Genomic DNA, 19,601 nt, shown 5'->3' on the forward strand with positions numbered 1-19,601 from the left:
TGTAATGTATGTACACAGTGACTGCACCAGCAGAATAGTGAGTGCAGCTCTGGGGTATAATACAGGATGTAACTCAGGATCAGTAATGTAATGTATGTACACAGTGACTGCACCAGCAGAATAGTGAGTGCAGCTCTGGGGTATAATACAGGATGTAACTCAGGATCAGTAATGTAATGTATGTACACAGTGACTGCACCAGCAGAATAGTGAGTGCAGCTCTGGGGTATAATACAGGAGGTAACTCAGGATTAGTAATGTAATGTATGTACACAGTGACTGCCCCAGCAGAATAGTGAGTGCGGCTCTGGAGCGCAGATGTATTTAGAGTGTCCCTGTATACCCCTGATGACGCAGGCGTATGACCCTTTGCACACTTACTGCTCGTATTTGTGTAATGTCGCCTGCAGGAGGCTGAGGGAATACACCAGGCCAGCGGCGAAGCTCATCTGCTCTCCCACAGCTCCTCTCATGCCCATCTTCTCTTCATTGGCCTCAGACAGCTCGAACTTCTCCTGGGCCTGCTTACTGATGAGCTCCGCCTGGGGAGACAGAGAGCAATCAGCATGCTGTTATGAGGCCCTCGCGTGCGCGTCCAGCGCCGTCAGTCTGACCTTACAGATGAGTCTGGGGATGAGCAGCAGCACCAGGATGCAGTCGTGGTCTCCTCCGTGGCGCAGGAAGCTGTCCGGCATGAAGGAGGTGAGCAGGGTCACGTGGCGGTTGGCTTGGTTCACCTCCATCTTGCGCAGTTCCATCTCAATGGCCTGAAAGAAGCAGGTGATTACCCCCCGTCCTGAGGACCCCCAATGTCCCCAGGCACCGTCCTCCCACCTTGGCGTGGGCTTTAGTCTCTGCAAACTTAATCTTAAAGTCGAACATCTCGGGCGACGGCTGCTGCTCCTTCTCGACGGTGGCCTCCTGCTGGCTGTGGAGCTCGCGGTTCACCTCCTGCAACAGACGAAGCCGTGACCTGGCGTCAACCCCTCGACGCGCGCTGCCATGAGCCGCCGCTGCACAGGACCCTCAGTGCCGCACCTGCAGGTGGGACGTCAGGTCCCGGTACTTCTTGATGGTCTGCTGATAATCCGCCACCGTCTCCTGTGCCGCCTCCACGCGCTTCTCGGCCTCCCGCACGCGGGCGTTTGCCATGTCCAGCTGCTCACGCAACTCCAGCTCTGTCTCGCGGGCGTTCTCCTGCAGCTCGTCATTCATCTCATTGATGGCCTCCTACCGGGAGAACGTAAGAAATGCACAAAAGGATGGACTCATTTCTCACCGGTCCACACATCACCAAGACAGAGCTCTCCATTAGTCCACCAGGGCACATATCACCAGGACAGAGCTCTCCACTAGTCCACCAGGGCACACATCACCAGGACAGAGCTCTCCACTAGCCCACCAGGGCACATATCACCAGGACAGAGCTCTCCACTAGTCCACCAGGGCACATATCACCAGGACAGAGCTCTCCACTAGCCCACCAGGGCACATATCACCAGGACAGAGCTCTCCACTAGTCCACCAGGGCACATAACACCAGGACAGAGCTCTCCACTAGCCCACCAGGGCACAGATCACCAGGAGAGAGCTCTCCACTAGTCCACCAGGGCACATATCACCAGGACAGAGCTCCCCACTAGCCCACCAGGGCACATATCACCAGGACAGAGCTCTTCACTAGTCCACCAGGGCAGGGATTAAATTGGGCTATGACATCATTGTCCATCATGTAAGACTTCACTCTGACTTACAAGGTCGGTGACGGTCTCGCGCAGCTCTCGGACTTTCTCCTCCAGGTCCAGGTTCCTCTCCGTGAGTGTTTCCAGCATTTCTTCAGCTCCCAGAGCAGCGTCCACCTAAAGGCAATAGAATATATACTGTCAGCAATGAAGCTGTGAGCGGCGGCGATCAGCAGGGGGTTTCGCCAGGGGTGCTAGCAGGAAGGGGTCGCCTGGAGCGTAGACACCGCCAGCTCACCTGCTCCTTCAGCTCATCAATGGTCTTCTCAGTCTGTGAAGCCTCCTCCTGCAGCTTCTCTTTCTGCTGACGCAGACCCTCCAGCTCCATGTTCTTCTTCTCCAGCTGCTTCTGCACCCTGACGTGCTCCTGCTTCTCAGAGGCAGACAGATCCCGCATCCTAAAGGATGGAGATATCAGCTTCTCTGCCCAAGGGGAAGCCCAGGCACCCCCAGAGGACACAGGCCCACCTGACCAGAGCTTCCTTCAGTCGGCCATTCTGCTCCTCCAGCTGCTTCACCTGGTAGCTGGACGCGGCTCCATCAGACCCTACAGACACGGGAGACGAGACACAGCCAAGTGGGAGGACCGAAAACCATGAGGGATCAAGGCAGCAAGGGTCTCCAAGGCAGAGCACCAAAACAGGGGGTGTGAGAGACGCCCCAAAGACCGCAAACCAGTGACAGCCGCCACTAAGCAAAACCCTAAACACTGACCAGATGCTAAACAGAAGAACAGGTGATAGGTACAACCCGATATCAGTCCCCCGCCTGTACTTTACCGCACCACCTCCCACTGTACGCTCCACCGCCTGTACATCACCGCACTACCTCCCACAGTACACTCCACCGCCTGTACATTACCGCACCACCACCCGCTACACGCTCCACCGCCTGTACAATACCGCACCACCAACTCTCACTATACGCTCCACCGCCTGTATATTACTGCACCACCTCCCGCTGTATGCTCCACTGCCTGTACATCACCGCACCACCTCCTGCAATACGCTCCACCGCCTGTACAATACCGCACCACCAACTCTCACTATACGCTCCACCGCCTAGAGTACGCTCCACCGCCTGTACAATACCTCACCACCTCCCACTGTACGCTCCACCGCCTGTACATCACCGCACCACCTCCCACAGTACACTCCACCGCCTGTACATTACCGCACCACCACCCGCTACACGCTCCACCGCCTGTACAATACCGCACCGCCAACTCACTATACACTCCACCGCCTGTATATTACTGCACCACCTCCCGCTGTATGCTCCACTGCCTGTACATCACCGCACCACCTCCTGCAATACGCTCCACCGCCTGTACAATACCGCACCACCAACTCTCACTATACGCTCCACCGCCTAGAGTACGCTCCACCGCCTGTACAATACCTCACCACCTCCCACTGTACGCTCCACCGCCTGTACATCACCGCACCACCTCCCACAGTACACTCCACCGCCTGTACATTACCGCACCACCACCCGCTACACGCTCCACCGCCTGTACAATACCGCACCGCCAACTCACTATACGCTCCACCGCCTGTATATTACTGCACCACCTCCCGCTGTATGCTCCACTGCCTATACATCACCGCACCACCTCCTGCAATACGCTCCACCGCCTGTACAATACCGCACCACCAACTCTCACTATACGCTCCACCGCCTGTACAATACCGCACCACCTCCCACTGTACGCTCCACCGCCTGTACATCACCGCACCACCTCCCACAGTACACTCCACCGCCTGTACATTACCGCACCACCACCCGCTACACGCTCCACCGCCTGTACAATACCGCACCACCAACTCTCACTATACGCTCCACCGCCTGTATATTACTGCACCACCTCCCGCTGTATGCTCCACTGCCTGTACATCACCGCACCACCTCCTGCAATACGCTCCACCGCCTGTACAATACCGCACCACCAACTCTCACTCTACGCTCCACCGCCTGTACAATACCGCACCACCAACTCTCACTATACGCTCCACCGCCTGTACATTACCGCACCACCACCCGCTACACGCTCCGCCTGTACATCACCACACCACCTCCCACAGTACGCTCCACCGCCTGTACATTACCGCACCACCACCCGCTACACGCTCCACCGCCTGTACAATACCGCACCACCAACTCTCACTATACGCTCCACTGCCTGTATATTACTGCACCACCTCCCGCTGTATGCTCCACTGCCTGTACATCACCGCACCACCTCCTGCAATACGCTCCACCGCCTGTATAATACCGCACCACCAACTCTCACTATACGCTCCACCGCCTGTACATTACCGCACCACCACCCGCTACACGCTCCGCCTGTACATCGCCACACCACCTCCCACAGTACGCTCCACCGCCTGTACATTACCGCACCACCACCCGCTACACGCTCCGCCTGTACATCGCCACACCACCTCCCACAGTACGCTCCACCGCCTGTACATTACCGCACCACCACCCGCTACACCGCCTGTACATTACCGCACCACCTCCCGCTGTATGCTCCACTGCCTGTACATCACCGCACCACCTCCTGCAATACGCTCCACCGCCTGTACAATACCGCACCACCAACTCTCACTATACGCTCCACCGCCTGTATATTACTGCACCACCTCCCGCACATTACCGCACTACCTCCCACAGTACGCTCCACCGCCTGTATATTACTGCACCACCTCCCGCTGTACGCTCCACCGCCCGCTGTACGCTCCACCGCCTGTACATTACCGCACCACCTCCCACAGTACGCTCCACCGCCTGTACATTACCGCACCACCTCCCACAGTATGCTCCGCCTGTACATTACCGCACCACCACCCGCTATGCGCTCCACCGCCTGTACATTACCGCGCTCCACCGCCTGTACATTACCGCACCACCTCCGACAGTACGCTCCACCGCCTGTACATTACCGCACCACCACCCGCTATACGCTCCACCAACTCTCGTTATACGCTCCACCACCTGTACATTAGCGCAACACCTCCCGCTATACGCTCCACTGCCTGTACATTAGCACACCAACTCCCGCTATACGCTACACCGCCTGTACAATACCGCACCACCAACTCCCGCTATACGCTCCACCTCCTGTACATTAGCGCACCACGTCCCGCTATACGCTCCACCGCCTGTACATTACTGCACCACCTCCCCCTGTACGCTCCACCGCCTGTACATTACCGCACCACCTCCCCCGTATGCTCCACCGCCTGTACATTACCGCACCACCACCACCCGCTATACGCTCCACCGCCTGAACAATACCGCACCACCACCACCCGCTATACGCTCCACCGCCTGTACATTAGCACAACACCTCCCGCTATACGCTACACCACCTGTACATTACAGCACCACCTCCTGCTGTACACTCCACCGCCTGTACATTACCGCACCACCTACTGCTTTAGGCTCCACCGCCTGTACACTACCGCACCACCTCCCGCTATACGCTCCACCGCCTGTACATTACTGCACCACCTCCTGCTGTACGCTACACTGCCTGTACATTACTGCACCACCTCCCGCTATATGCTCTACCGCCTGTACATTACCGCAACACCTCCCACTGTAAGCTCCACCACCTGTACATTACCACTCCACCGTCTGTACATTATCGCACCACCTCCCGCTATATGCTCCACCGCCTGTACATTACCGCACCACCTGCCACTGTAAGCTCCACCGCCTGTACATTACCGCATCACTTCCCGCTGTACGCTCCACCACCTGTACATTACCGCACCAGCTCCCGCTATATGCTCTACCGCCAGTACATTAGCGCACTACCAACCGCTATACGCTCCACCGCCTGTACATTACCGCACCACCTCCCACTGTACGCTACACCGCCTGTACATTACCGCACCACCAACTCTCGCTATACGCTCCACCGCCTGTAAATTACTGCATCACCTGTCGCTATACGCTCCACCGCCTAAACATTAGCGCATCACCTCCCGCTATACGCTCCACTGCCTGTACATTACCGCACCACCTCCCGCTATACGCTCCATCGCCTGTACATTACCACACCACCAACTCTCGCTATACGCTCCATCGCCTGTACATTACCACACCACCAACTCTAGCTATACGCTCCATCGCCTGTACATTACCGCACCACCTCTCATTATAGTCTATTCTCCATATGCATGTACATTATCCCGCCATACACGCAACTGACTGTATGTTCCCACTTCCCGTACATTGCCAACCACCTCATCATGCCACACAACCTCCTGACATATGCTCCAGTTTGTACGTCATCCCACTGCATGTACATTACCGTAAGACTGCCTGTTACTGCACCACCTTCTAACATACTTTCCGCTGCATTTAAGTTACCCCATCACCTCCTGACACGCTCCACCACCTGAACATTAACCAACCATCTCTCGTACATTACCCCACTACCTCCAAGCTACTGAAAGACCTCCGAACACATGCTCCACCACCTTTATGTTACCACACCACCTCGTCACACGCTCCCACACCTATATGTTACCAGACCACCTCTCTCCATACGATCGCCAGCCTGTATGTTACCACACCGCCTCTCCCCATACACTCCACAGCCTGTACGTCACCGCCTCTCCCCATACACTCCACAGCCTGTACGTCACCGCCTCTCCCCATACACGCCACAGCCTGTACGTCACCGCCTCTCCCCATACACTCCACAGCCTGTACGTCACCGCCTCTCCCCATACACTCCACAGCCTGTACGTCACCGCCTCTTCCCATACACTCCACAGCCTGTACGTCACCACACCGCCTCTCCCCATACACTCCACAGCCTGTATGTCACCACACCGCCTCTCCCCATACACAACACAGCCTGTACGTCACCGCCTCTTCCCATACACTCCACAGCCTGTACGTCACCGCCTCTCCCCATACACTCCACAGCCTGTACGTCACCGCCTCTCCCCATACACTCCACAGCCTGTATGTCACCACACCACCTCTCCCCATACACAACACAGCCTGTATGTCACCGCACCGAATCTCCCCATACACTCCACAGCCTGTACGTCACCGCCTCTCCCCATACACTCCACAGCCTGTACGTCACCTCCTCTCCCCATACAATCCACAGCCTGTACGTCACCGCCTCTCCCCATACACTCCACAGCCTGTACGTCACCGCCTCTCCCCATACACTCCACAGCCTGTACGTCACCACACCGCCTCTCTCCATACACTCCACAGCCTGTACGTCACCACACCGCCTCTCCCCATACACTCCACAGCCTGTACGTCACCACACCGCCACTCCCCATACACTCCACAGCCTGTACGTCACCGCCTCTCCACATACACTCCACAGCCTGTACGTCACCGCCTCTCCACATACACTCCACAGCCTGTACGTCACCGCCTCTCCACATACACTCCACAGCCTGTACGTCACCGCCTCTCCCCATACACTCCACAGCCTGTACGTCACCGCCTCTCCCCATACACTTCACAGCCTGTATGTCACCACCCCGCCTCTCCCCATACACTCCACAGCCTGTATGTCACCACACCGCCTCTCCCCATACACTCCACAGCCTGAATGTCACCACCCCGCCTCTCCCCATACACTCCACAGCCTGTATGTCACCACCCCGCCTCTCCCCATACACTCCACAGCCTGTATGTTAACGCACCTCCTCTCCCCATACACTCCACAGCCTGTATGTTACTGCACCTCCTCTCCCCATACACTCCACAGCCTGTATGTCACCACACCGCCTCTCCCCATACACTCCACAGCATGTATGTCACCACACCGCCTCTCCCCATACACTCCACAGCATGTATGTCACCACACCGCCTCTCCCCATACACTCCACAGCCTGTACGTCACCGCCTCTCCCCATACACTCCACAGCCTGTACGTCACCGCCTCTCCCCATACACTCCACAGCCTGTACGTCACCGCCTCTCCCCATACACTCCACAGCCTGTACGTCACCGCACCGCCTCTCCCCATACACTCCACAGCCTGTACGTCACCACACCGCCTCTCCCCATACACTCCACAGCCTGTACGTCACCACACCGCCTCTCCCCATACACTCCACAGCCTGTACGTCACCACACCGCCTCTCCCCATACACTCCACAGCCTGTACGTCACCGCCTCTCCACATACACTCCACAGCCTGTACGTCACCGCCTCTCCACATACACTCCACAGCCTGTACGTCACCGCCTCTCCACATACACTCCACAGCCTGTACGTCACCGCCTCTCCCCATACACTCCACAGCCTGTACGTCACCGCCTCTCCCCATACACTTCACAGCCTGTATGTCACCACCCCGCCTCTCCCCATACACTCCACAGCCTGTATGTCACCACACCGCCTCTCCCCATACACTCCACAGCCTGAATGTCACCACCCCGCCTCTCCCCATACACTCCACAGCCTGTATGTCACCACCCCGCCTCTCCCCATACACTCCACAGCCTGTATGTTAACGCACCTCCTCTCCCCATACACTCCACAGCCTGTATGTTACTGCACCTCCTCTCCCCATACACTCCACAGCCTGTATGTCACCACACCGCCTCTCCCCATACACTCCACAGCATGTATGTCACCACACCGCCTCTCCCCATACACTCCACAGCATGTATGTCACCACACCGCCTCTCCCCATACACTCCACAGCCTGTACGTCACCGCCTCTCCCCATACACTCCACAGCCTGTACGTCACCGCCTCTCCCCATACACTCCACAGCCTGTACGTCACCGCCTCTCCCCATACACTCCACAGCCTGTACGTCACCACACCGCCTCTCCCCATACACTCCACAGCCTGTACGTCACCACACCGCCTCTCCCCATACACTCCACAGCCTGTACGTCACCACACCGCCTCTCCCCATACACTCCACAGCCTGTACGTCACCACACCGCCTCTCCCCATACACTCCACAGCCTGTACGTCACCACACCGCCTCTCCCCATACACTCCACAGCCTGTATGTTACCGCACCTCCTCTCCCCATACAATCCACAGCCTGTATGTCACCACACCGCCTCTCCCCATACACTCCACAGCCTGTATGTCACCTCACCGCCTCTCCCCATACACTCCACAGCCTGTATGTCACCGACTCTCCCCATACACTCCACAGCCCGTATGTCACCACACCGCCTCTCCCCATACACTCCACAGCCTGTACGTCACCGCCTCTCCCCATACACTCCACAGCCTGTATGTCACCGCCTCTCCCCATACACTCCACAGCCTGTATGTCACCGCCTCTCCCCATACACTCCACAGCATGTATGTCACCGCACCGCCTCTCCCCATACACTCCACAGCCTGTATGTCACCGCACCGCCTCTCCCCATACACTCCACTGACCGTATGTCACCGCCTCTCCCCATACACTCCACAGCCTGTATGTCACCGCACCGCCTCTCCCCATACACTCCACTGCCCGTATGTCACCGCCTCTCTCCATACACTCCACAGCCTGTACGTCACCGCCTCTCCCCATACACTCCACAGCCTGTACGTCACCGCCTCTCCCCATACACTCCACAGCCTGTACGTCACCGCCTCTCCCCATACACTCCACAGCCTGTACGTCACCGCCTCTCCCCATACACTCCACAGCCTGTACGTCACCGCCTCTCCCCATACACTCCACAGCCTGTACGTCACCGCCTCTCCCCATACACTCCACAGCCTGTACGTCACCGCCTCTCCCCATACACTCCACAGCCTGTACGTCACCACACCGCCTCTCCCCATACACTCCACAGCCTGTATGTCACCGCCTCTCCCCATACACTCCACAGCCCGTATGTCACCACCTCTCCCCATACACTCCACAGCCTGTATGTTACCGCACCTCCTCTCCCCATACACTCCACAGCCTGTATGTCACTGCACCTCATCTCCCCATACACTCCACAGCCTGTATGTCACCACACCGCCTCTCCCCATACACTCCACAGCCTGTATGTCACCACACCGCCTCTCCCCATACACTCCAAAGCCTGTATGTCACCACCCCGCCTCTCCCCATACAATCCACAGCCTGTATGTCACCGCCTCTCCACATACACTCCACAGCCTGTATGTCACCACCCCGCCTCTCTCCATACACTCCACAGCCTGTATGTCACCACCCCGCCTCTCCCCATACACTCCACAGCCTGTATGTCACCACACCGCCTCTCCCCATACACTCCACAGCCTGTATGTCACCACCCCGCCTCTCCCCATACAATCCACAGCCTGTATGTCACCGCCTCTCCACATACACTCCACAGCCTGTATGTCACCGCACCGCCTCTCCCCATACACTCCACAGCCTGTATGTCACCGCACCGCCTCTCCCCATACACTCCACAGCCTGTATGTCACCGCACCGCCTCTCCCCATACACTCCACTGCCCGTATGTCACCGCCTCTCCCCATACACTCCACAGCCTGTATGTCACCGCCTCTCCTCGTACACTCCACAGCCTGTATGTCACCGCACCGCCTCTCTCCATACACTCCACAGCCGTATGTCACCGCACCGCCTCTCCCCATACACTCCACAGCCTGTTCGTCACCACCCCGCCTCTCTCCATACACTCCACAGCCCGTATGTCACCGCACCGCCTCTCCCCATACACTCCACAGCCGTATGTCACTACACCGCCTCTCCCCATACACTCCACAGCCTGTTCGTCACCGCACCGCCTCTCCCCATACACTCCACAGCCCTTATGTCACCACACCTCCTCTCTCCATACACTCCACAGCTTGTATGTCACCGCACCGCCTCTCCCCATACACTCCACCGCCTCTCACCATACGATCCCCAGGTACTTTACGCCACCATGATATGACCCACCTTTTTCCTCAATCTCGTGTTTCAGGATCTCCAGGTCCATGGTCAGCTCCTCCACCTTTTCCTTTAAGGTCTCCACCTCCTGCTGTAAGGACTCCGCTCGTTCCTCAGCCATCTCCTTATCCAGCGTGGCCATTTCTATAGCGTCAGCAGTATCTGCCATCTCCTCCATGTAGCGTTCTTGGGCCTCCAGAGCTTCCTTGGCCTCCTGCGCAGAAGACACGATGGTTGGACACTGCTGCTTCACAGATGCGTCCTCTCCGATGCCGGTCACCCACCTTCTTGGCTTCCTTGAGCTGGCGCTGGAGGTCGGCCTGCTGCTCCTGCATCTTAGTCTTCCACTCCTGAAGCTGTTCCAGCTGAAGCTTGGATTTCTCCATCTCCTTCAGCTTGGCCTTGTCCTCGGACCTCTTCATCTTCAGGGTCTCGAGCTTCTCCTCCAGATCCTTCACTTGAGCCCTCAGGTTCTCCTCCTCCTGGAATAGCGCATAGATCAGGGTCTGGCCATGAGGATGGGACACCAGGGGCAATCATACCCTTATCTTTACCTTGGAGGCCCCTGGAGCAGGCAGTGGGGCCACCGGAGAGGTCAGTGAGGGTGATGGGATGATGGGAGCCGCTAGTGGGGTCTGAGCTGGCGTGCTGGGCTCGCTGCTGCTGATCTCTCCACATGATGCCGATGCAGATCCGGAGGCCCCGGCTGTACCGCTGGAAGCAGCAGAGCTGGACGGGCGCGTGGGCTGCAATCAGGAGAGACGTCATTAATGGATAAGACTATACAGCACGAGTCACGGACTGCTCCATCCCGGACTCCGCGGTGCCCCGAGACCTGCTGCTGCCACACCAGGGGAATGATCAGCGGCTCATACCGGAGACTACGGGTGTTAACTCCGCACCATATACACAGTGACACGCTGCACCTCATCCTGACCCAATCCTGCAGGCAACAACCCCCAAATCAAAGACTGTAAGCGGAGAGGGTGAAAAGGGCGAGACCCCATAATAGAGGGCTAACCCACCCTACAGCACCAGGAAAGGCTGGGTGTGATGTAGCAGAGCTGAGCGTGTCAGCACCAGGGACGGCTGGGTGCAAAGTAGTAGAGCTGAGCGTGTCAGCACCAGGGGCGGCTCAGGTGTGACGTAGAAGAGCTGAGCGTGTCAGCATCAGAGACGGCTGGGTGTGATGTAGAAGAGCTGAGCGTGTCAGCATCAGAGACGGCTGGGTGTGATGTAGAAGGGCTGAGCGTGTCAGCATCAGAGACGGCTGGGTGTGATGTAGCAGTGTGGAGCGTGTCAGCATCAGAGACGGCTGGGTGTGATGTAGAAGAGCTGAGCGTGTCAACACCAGGGACGACTGGGTGTGATGAAGAAGAGCTGATTGTGTCAGCAACAGGGACGGCTGAGTGTGATGTAGAAGAGCTGAGCGTGTCAGCACCAGGGAATGCTTGGGTGTGATGTAGAAGAGAGTGTCAGCAACAGGGACGGCTCGAGTGGGTGTGATGTAGCAGTGCTGAGTGTGTCAGCACCAGGGACGGCTGGGTGTGATGTAGCAGTGCGAAGCGTGTCAGCAACAGGGACGGCTGAGTGTGATGTAGAAGAGCTGAGCGTGTCAGCACCAGGGAATGCTTGGGTGTGATGTAGAAGAGAGTGTCAGCAACAGGGACGGCTTGAGTGGGTGTGATGTAGCAGTACTGAGCGTGTCAGCACCAGGGAATGCTTGGGTGTGATGTAGAAGAGCGTGTCAGCAACAGGGACGGCTCGAGTGGGTGTGGATGTAGCAGTGCTGAGCGTGTCAGCACCAGGGACGGCTGGGTGTGATGTAGCAGTGCGGAGCGTGTCAGCACCAGGGACGGCTGGGTGTGATGTAGCAGTGCGGAGCGTGTCAGCACCAGGGACGGCTGGGTGTGATGTAGCAGTGCGGAGCGTGTCAGCACCAGGGACGGCTGGGTGTGATGTAGCAGTGCGGAGCGTGTCAGCACCAGGGACGGCTGGGTGTGATGTAGCAGTGCGGAGCGTGTCAGCACCAGGGACGGCTGGGTGTGATGTAGCAGTGCGGAGCGTGTCAGCACCAGGGACGGCTGGGTGTGATGTAGCAGTGCGGAGCGTGTCAGCACCAGGGACGGCTGGGTGTGATGTAGCAGTGCGGAGCGTGTCAGCACCAGGGACGGCTGGGTGTGATGTAGCAGTGCGGAGCGTGTCAGCACCAGGGACGGCTGGGTGTGATGTAGCAGTGCGGAGCGTGTCAGCACCAGGGACGGCTGGGTGTGATGTAGCAGTGCGGAGCGTGTCAGCACCAGGGACGGCTGGGTGTGATGTAGCAGTGCGGAGCGTGTCAGCACCAGGGACGGCTGGGTGTGATGTAGCAGTGCGGAGCGTGTCAGCACCAGGGACGGCTGGGTGTGATGTAGCAGTGCGGAGCGTGTCAGCACCAGGGATGGCTGGGTGTGATGTAGCAGTGTGGAGCGTGTCAGCACCAGGGACGGCTGGGTGTGATGTAGCAGTGCGGAGCGTGTCAGCACCAGGGACGGCTGGGTGTGATGTAGCAGTGCGGAGCGTGTCAGCACCAGGGACGGCTGGGTGTGATGTAGAATAGCTGAGCGTGTCAGCACCAGAGACGGCTGAATGTGATGTAGGAGCTGAGCGTGTCAGCAACAGGGACGGCTGGGTGTGATGTAGCAGTGCGAAGCGTGTCAGCAATAGGGACGGATGGGTGTGATGTAGAAGAGCTGAGCGTGTCAGCAACAGGGACGGCTCGAGTGGGTGCAAAGTAGCAGAGCTGAGTGTGTCAGCACCAGGGATGGCTGGGTGTGATGTAGAAGAGCTGAGCGTGTCAGCAACAGGGACGGCTCGAGTGGGTGCAAAGTAGCAGAGCTGAGTGTGTCAGCACCAGGGACGGCTGGGTGTGATGTAGCAGTGCGAAGCGTGTCAGCAATAGGGACGGATGGGTGTGATGTAGAAGAGCTGAGCGTGTCAGCACCAGGGACGGCTGGGTGTGATGTAGAAGAGCTGAGCATGTCAGCACCAGGGACGGCTGGGTGTGATGTAGAAGAGCTCAGCGTGTCAGCACCAGGGACGGCTGGGTGTGATGTAGAAGAGCTGAGCGTGTCAGCACCAGGGACGGCTGGGTGTGATGTAGAAGAGCTGAGCGTGTCAGCACCAGGGACGGCTGGGTGTGATGTAGAAGAGCTGAGCGTGTCAGCACCAGGGAATGCTTGGGTGTGATGTAGAAGAGCGTGTCAGCAACAGGGACGGCTCGAGTGGGTGTGATGTAGCAGAGCTGAGCATGTGAGCACCAGGGACGGCTGGGTGTGATGTAGAAGAGCTTAGCGTGTCAGCACCAGGGACGGCTGGGTGTGATGTAGAAGAGCTGAGCGTGTCAGCACCAGGGACGGCTGGGTGTGATGTAGAAGAGCTGAGCGTGTCAGCACCAGGGAATGCTTGGGTGTGATGTAGAAGAGCGTGTCAGCAACAGGGACGGCTCGAGTGGGTGTGATGTAGTAGTGCTGAGCGTGTCAGCACTAGGGACAGCTGGGTGTGATGTAGAAGAGCTGAGCGTGTCAGCACTAGGGACAGCTGGGTGTGATGTAGAAGAGCTGAGCGTGTCAGCACTAGGGACAGCTGGGTGTGATGTAGAAGAGCTGAGCGTGTCAGCACTAGGGACGGCTGGGTGTGATGTAGAAGAGCTGAGCGTGTCAGCACTAGGGACGGCTGGGTGTGATGTAGAAGAGCTGAGCGTGTCAGCACCAGGGACGGCTCAGGTGTGATGTAGAAGAGCTGAGCATGTCAGCACCAGGGACGGCTCAGGTGTGATGTAGCAGAGCTGAGCGTGTCAGCACCAGAGACAGCTCAGGTGTTATGTATTGGAGCTGAGCATGTCAACACCAGGGATGGCTCGAGTGGGTGTGAAGTAGCAGAGGTGGTCGTTACAGCACCTGGGACAGCTCAGGTGTGATGTAGCAGAGCAGAGCGTGTCAGCACCAGGACGACCAGGAGTGTGATGTAGATGTGTCAGTACAAGGGACGGCTGGATGTGAAGTAGCAGAGCTGAGTATCAGTACCAGGGAATGCTTGGGTGTGATGTAGCAGAGCTGAGTGAATCAGCAGCAGGGACGGCTCGGGTGTGATGTAGCAGAACTGAGAGTGTCAGCCCCAGGGACACTTCAGGTGTGATGTAGCAGACCTGAGTGCGTCAGCACCAGAAGCGGTTCGGATGTGATGTATCAGAGCTGAGATTGTCAGCACCAGAGACGACAGGGATGTGATGTAGCACAACTGAGCGTGTCATCACCAGAAACTGGTCGGGTGTGATGTAGTGGAGCTGAGATAATCAGAACCAGGGACAGCTCGAGTGCGATGTAGCAGAGCTGAGCGAGTCATCACCAGGGACAGCTCGAGTGTGATGTAGCAGAGCTGAGTGTGTCATTTCTGTTGCCTCTGGGGATACATTTGGATCAGTAGCATCAGATTCAGGCCACGAGTCGTGGCCTTTGTGGTATGAGGCTCGCGGTCCATGAGGCCACTGATGCCCGGAGCCATCACTTCGTGTAGCAGAGCGAGGTGCAGTTTGCGGCTCACCGTACAGAACACGGAGAAACAATCAATCACAAGACGAACGGGCGACAATCCGCGTCCCAGTCCTGGCAGGTGCTTCGGTGTGCACAGGGGTCCTGTGATCGCTGGAGGGACACTGCTGCGGTGTTGTCACAGTGTAGAAGCCACTGACCCAGGACCAGAAACAATGAAGCCGCTGTCCGGTCATATGTCCGGGACCCTCGCTAATAATGGCGGCTGCTCCAGACCACCCCCCACAGACAGGACCATCACAGACACACACTGCTCTGCGCGCTCACCTTAGTGCGGCGGGTGGTGATCTGTGGAGAAGCGGCAGGAAGAGACAGAGGAGAAGCAGCAGACGGGAGAGAAGACAGCAACACAGGGGTTAATGAAATCCACGAGCAGGACAGAGCACCAAAACCTCAGCTCAGTCACCCAACACCGTGTCACATCCTCCACTCACTCCTAGAGCTGCAGTCACTATTCTGCTGTTACATCATGTCTTATCCTCCAGTCCCTTTCAGAGCTGCAGTCACTATTCTGCTGCTATATCGTGTCTTAGGCTATGTTCCCACGTAGTTTTTAGTTTCTGCGGATTTTGTAGAGAAAACCGCAGGAAATCCGCAGGACAAAGTGCTGCGGTTTTTCTGCGGTTTATCTGCGGATTATCTGCGTTTTTTCTGCGGTTTTGCCCTGCGGTTTTACACCTCATAATGGATGAGGTGTAAAACCGCAGCGTTTCTGCACCAAACAATTGACATGCTGCGGATTGTAAACCGCAGCAAAACCGCGCGGAAAAAAACGCAGCATGTGCACAGCTTTTTTTATTTCCATAGGAAATAAAGGTACTGTACAACGCAGCAAAATCTGCTGCGTTTCTGCAGAGCCAAAAACGCTGCGGAAACGCAGCAGAATCCGCAGCGTGTGCACATACCCTTATCCTCCAGAGCGGCAATCACTATTCTGTTGTTACATTGTGTCTTATCCCCCAGTCACTCCCAGAGCTGCAGTCACTATTCTGCTGTTACATCGTGTCTTATCCTCCAGAGTGGCAATCACTATTCTGGTGTTACATAGTGTCTTATCCTCCAGTCACCTCCAGAGCAGCAGTCACTATTCTGCCGATATATCATGTCTTAGCCTCCAGAGCTGCAGTCACTATTCTGCCGATATATATTGTCTTATCCTCCTGTCACCTCCAGAGCTGCGGTCACTATTCTGCTTGTTTCCGGCTATTCCTTAGAGTAATGTCATACTTCAGTCGTGTCCTCTGATACTAGTTCTGTCAAGAGTCCAGTGGGCGGCCCCCTCAGTAATCGACAGTGCACCCTCTGTCTGTGCACAATACCTGTCTACTACAGGAGGACCGCCCACTGGACTCATGGCCCAGACCCAGAAGATACACGGGGGTCTCTGGACGCTCCCTCCTGATCCGCAGGCGAGGTCTGGGGGAGACCCGGCTGGCAGCGTCTCATTTCCCTGCAGCGCTCCCGCGGGAGGAATAATGCGCTGCACCCAAATAACTCAAACTCTGGGGGGCTGAGCGGAGGGATGTCAAGCCTGCAGCTCTGGCTGTGACTGGAGCAGGACTCTGCGCTCTCCTGAGGTGGCCGCCGTCCTTCAGACAATCACATGCACAGGGCACATCATGCTGTATACCCCTGTCAGCTGGTACACGGGGGTACGCGCAGCTGGCGGGCTGAGCAGGGGCTGCACTGTCGTGTGATGCCCCCCACAGGATGCTGCACAGAAGGGGAAGAACCCCGAGACCCCCGACCAGGACGCTCCAATCTAGAAACCTCACTCGTGCCAATTAGTATGGATTACTATGAGACTGTGGGGCCCCGCAGTGACCGGACCCCCGGGGCTCTGCAGACCCTGCATACATTGTAACACGTGATTGGATACAAGGTGTCCCCGGTAGGGAGAATCTGCCCGAGCATGGTGGGATCCAGCACGTCTGCCAGTGAATGGAAACGTGTCACAGCTGCGGTGTCGGTACAATTGCATCCAGTAAACAGACTGTTACATTGGACCGGGGCAGAATGTGAGGACGACCGGCGCCGGCTCTGAACGGATCAATGTTTCCATTCACTGTCAGCAGACGATGGGACGATGCACAGAGACCCCCGCAGAACGGTCCACGATGGGATGATGAGCCTTCTACCAGGGGGCCTCCCCCTAATGGTGGGTCTCCCCCCAGTGCCCCTCGTTGCCCTCCTGTGCAGCCCCTGGACCCCGGGCATGGCGGCCTCCTGCGGCTTACACCCCCCCGGAGATGCATGCAGACAGACCCCGCTGAGGAGCTGCACCAGCCCCAAGTACGGATCCAGACCCGTCCACTGCTGGGAAAGCTGGGTGACCCCCAAGGTGGCTGAGATGGCCCCCTGCAGATCTGCCCGCCACGAGTCTGGAGAAGGGGGTGACCCCATATCTCCGTCCCCCTCGACACCCAGCTTTCCCAGAAGGGACGGGCCCCATAGCAGCCCCTCAGCGCCCCCCACAGACGACACATCATGCAGCGGGCGGTACCTTCCTGGCGGTCGGGGCCTGCTTCATGGTCACACAAGGGTAAAGGTGGGACAGAGAGGAGAGAAGAGTTAGGACAGGAATGGCGGCCGCGCTTCTCCCACAATCACTCGTCTCCGGGCCTCCGCTGCTGCCAGTCACTGCCGGGGGTCTCCATGCCACCACCCCTCCTCTCTGCCTTCCTCCAGGGATGCGGCACCACGGTGATGGGGAAGGACGGCGCCCGCTGCTGCCACCACCGCCCGGATTACATCACCAGCGCCGCTCCGCGCCCGGAGAGAGACGCCTGCTGTACGGCGGCGTAATGGCTCCGATGCTGCTCCACATCCGAGGGCAGGGAGGGGGAGGGGAGACACAAAGGAGGGGCGGCCGTAACCCGGCAACCGAGCAGCATCAGCGGCAGGAGAATGCAGCCTGGACCACTGCTGTGACAGCCGGGCCCTGAGGGGTTAACCCCAGCCCTGCCAGGCCGCCCGGCAACACCGACACCCCTGGAACCATGCACCGGGCACCGAGGGGTTAACCCCAGCCCTGCCAGATCGCACGGCAACACCGACACCCCTGGAACCACGCACCGGGCACCGAGGGGTTAACCCCAGCCCTGCCAGGACGCACGGCAACACCGACACCCCTGGAACCACGCACCGGGCACCGAGGGGTTAACCCCAGCACTGCCAGGACTCACGGCAACACCGACACCCCTGGAGCCACGCACCGGGCACCGAGTGGTTAACCCCAGCCCTGCCAGGACGCACGGCAACACCGACAGCCCTGGAACCACGCACCGGGCACCGAGGGGTTAACCCCAGCCCTGCCAGGACGCACGGCAACACCGACACCCCTGGAACCACGCACCGGGCACCGAGGGGTTAACCCCAGCACTGCCAGGACGCACGGCAACACCGACACCCCTGGAGCCACGCACCGGGCACCGAGGGGTTAACCCCAGCCCTGCCAGGACGCACGGCAACACCGACACCCCTGGAGCCACGCACCGTGCACCGAGGGGTTAACCCCAGCCCTGCCAGGACGCACGGCAACACAGACACCCCTGGAGCCACGCACCGGGCACCGAGGGGTTAACCCCAGCCCTGCGAGGACGCACGGCAACACAGACACCCCTGGAGCAACGCACGGGGGGGGGGGGGGGGGAGGTGTTGAAACTTTGGTGGATGGTGGATGGGCGACTATACACAGGCGATACACAGCAACCTGCAAAAGCCTTCACACCCCGTGAACTTTTCCATGTGACACCGTAAACTCACATGTATTTTATTGGGATTCTCTGTGATAGACACAATGTAGCGAGTGTGAGACGCCAGAGGAAGTGACACGGGGTGTACTAACTATTCTACCAATACACAGCCCAGACCTGCGCCCCGAGTCACTACTCTGTAGGACCACCTTTCCCTACAGCCTTTCGGGGTCCGTCTCTCCCCTACAGCCTTTCGGGGTCCGTCTCTCCCCTACAGCCTTTCGGGGTCCGTCTCTCCCCTACAGCCTTTCGGGGTCCGTCTCTCCCCTACAGCCTTTCGGGGTCCGTCTCTCTCCTACAGTCTTTCGGGGTCTGTCTCTCCCACCTTTCTGTGCAGTCTTTTGGGGTCTGTCTCTCTTCTACAGTCTTTTGGGGTCTGTCTCTCTTCTACAGTCTTTTGGGGTCTGTCTCTCTTCTACAGTCTTTTGGGGTCTGTCTCTCTTCTACAGTCTTTTGGGGTCTGTCTCTCTTCTACAGTCTTTTGGGGTCTGTCTCTCTTCTACAGTCTTTTGGGGTCTGTCTCTCTTCTACAGTCTTTTGGGGTCTGTCTCTCTTCTACAGTCTTTTGGGGTCTGTCTCTCTTCTACAGTCTTTTGGGGTCTGTCTCTCTTCTACAGTCTTTTGGGGT

The 19,601-nt window shown here is 57.9% G+C and overlaps 1 protein-coding gene across 5 annotated transcripts in view; it reads right to left on the reverse strand.

Annotated features, from left to right (window-relative positions):
- Nucleotides 1-19,601, reverse strand: part of DCTN1 (dynactin subunit 1) — a 72,907-nt gene that overhangs the window by 33,311 nt on the left and 19,995 nt on the right. For 2 of the 5 annotated variants that reach the window (XM_073562870.1, XM_073562869.1), the window contains exons 5-16: nt 17,722-17,739; nt 15,486-15,506; nt 11,184-11,375; nt 10,914-11,111; nt 10,639-10,843; nt 2,211-2,289; nt 1,981-2,140; nt 1,755-1,859; nt 1,039-1,230; nt 835-951; nt 615-767; nt 382-542 (exon numbers count right to left, since the gene is read on the reverse strand). In XM_073562870.1, coding sequence (XP_073418971.1) covers nt 382-542; nt 615-767; nt 835-951; nt 1,039-1,230; nt 1,755-1,859; nt 1,981-2,140; nt 2,211-2,289; nt 10,639-10,843; nt 10,914-11,111; nt 11,184-11,375; nt 15,486-15,506; nt 17,722-17,739 — 1,601 coding nt within the window. Of the gene's footprint in view, nt 1-381; nt 543-614; nt 768-834; nt 952-1,038; nt 1,231-1,754; nt 1,860-1,980; nt 2,141-2,210; nt 2,290-10,638; nt 10,844-10,913; nt 11,112-11,183; nt 11,376-15,485; nt 15,507-17,721; nt 18,067-19,601 lie in introns of those variants that run through there. The other 3 variants (XM_073562872.1, XM_073562871.1, XM_073562873.1) reach the window with 2 other exon arrangements.

The sequence above is a fragment of the Dendrobates tinctorius genome, unplaced genomic scaffold (genome assembly GCF_039654945.1).
Source record: "Dendrobates tinctorius isolate UK_male_01 unplaced genomic scaffold, ASM3965494v1 ptg000367l, whole genome shotgun sequence".
Classification (NCBI taxonomy): Eukaryota; Metazoa; Chordata; class Amphibia; order Anura; family Dendrobatidae; genus Dendrobates; species Dendrobates tinctorius.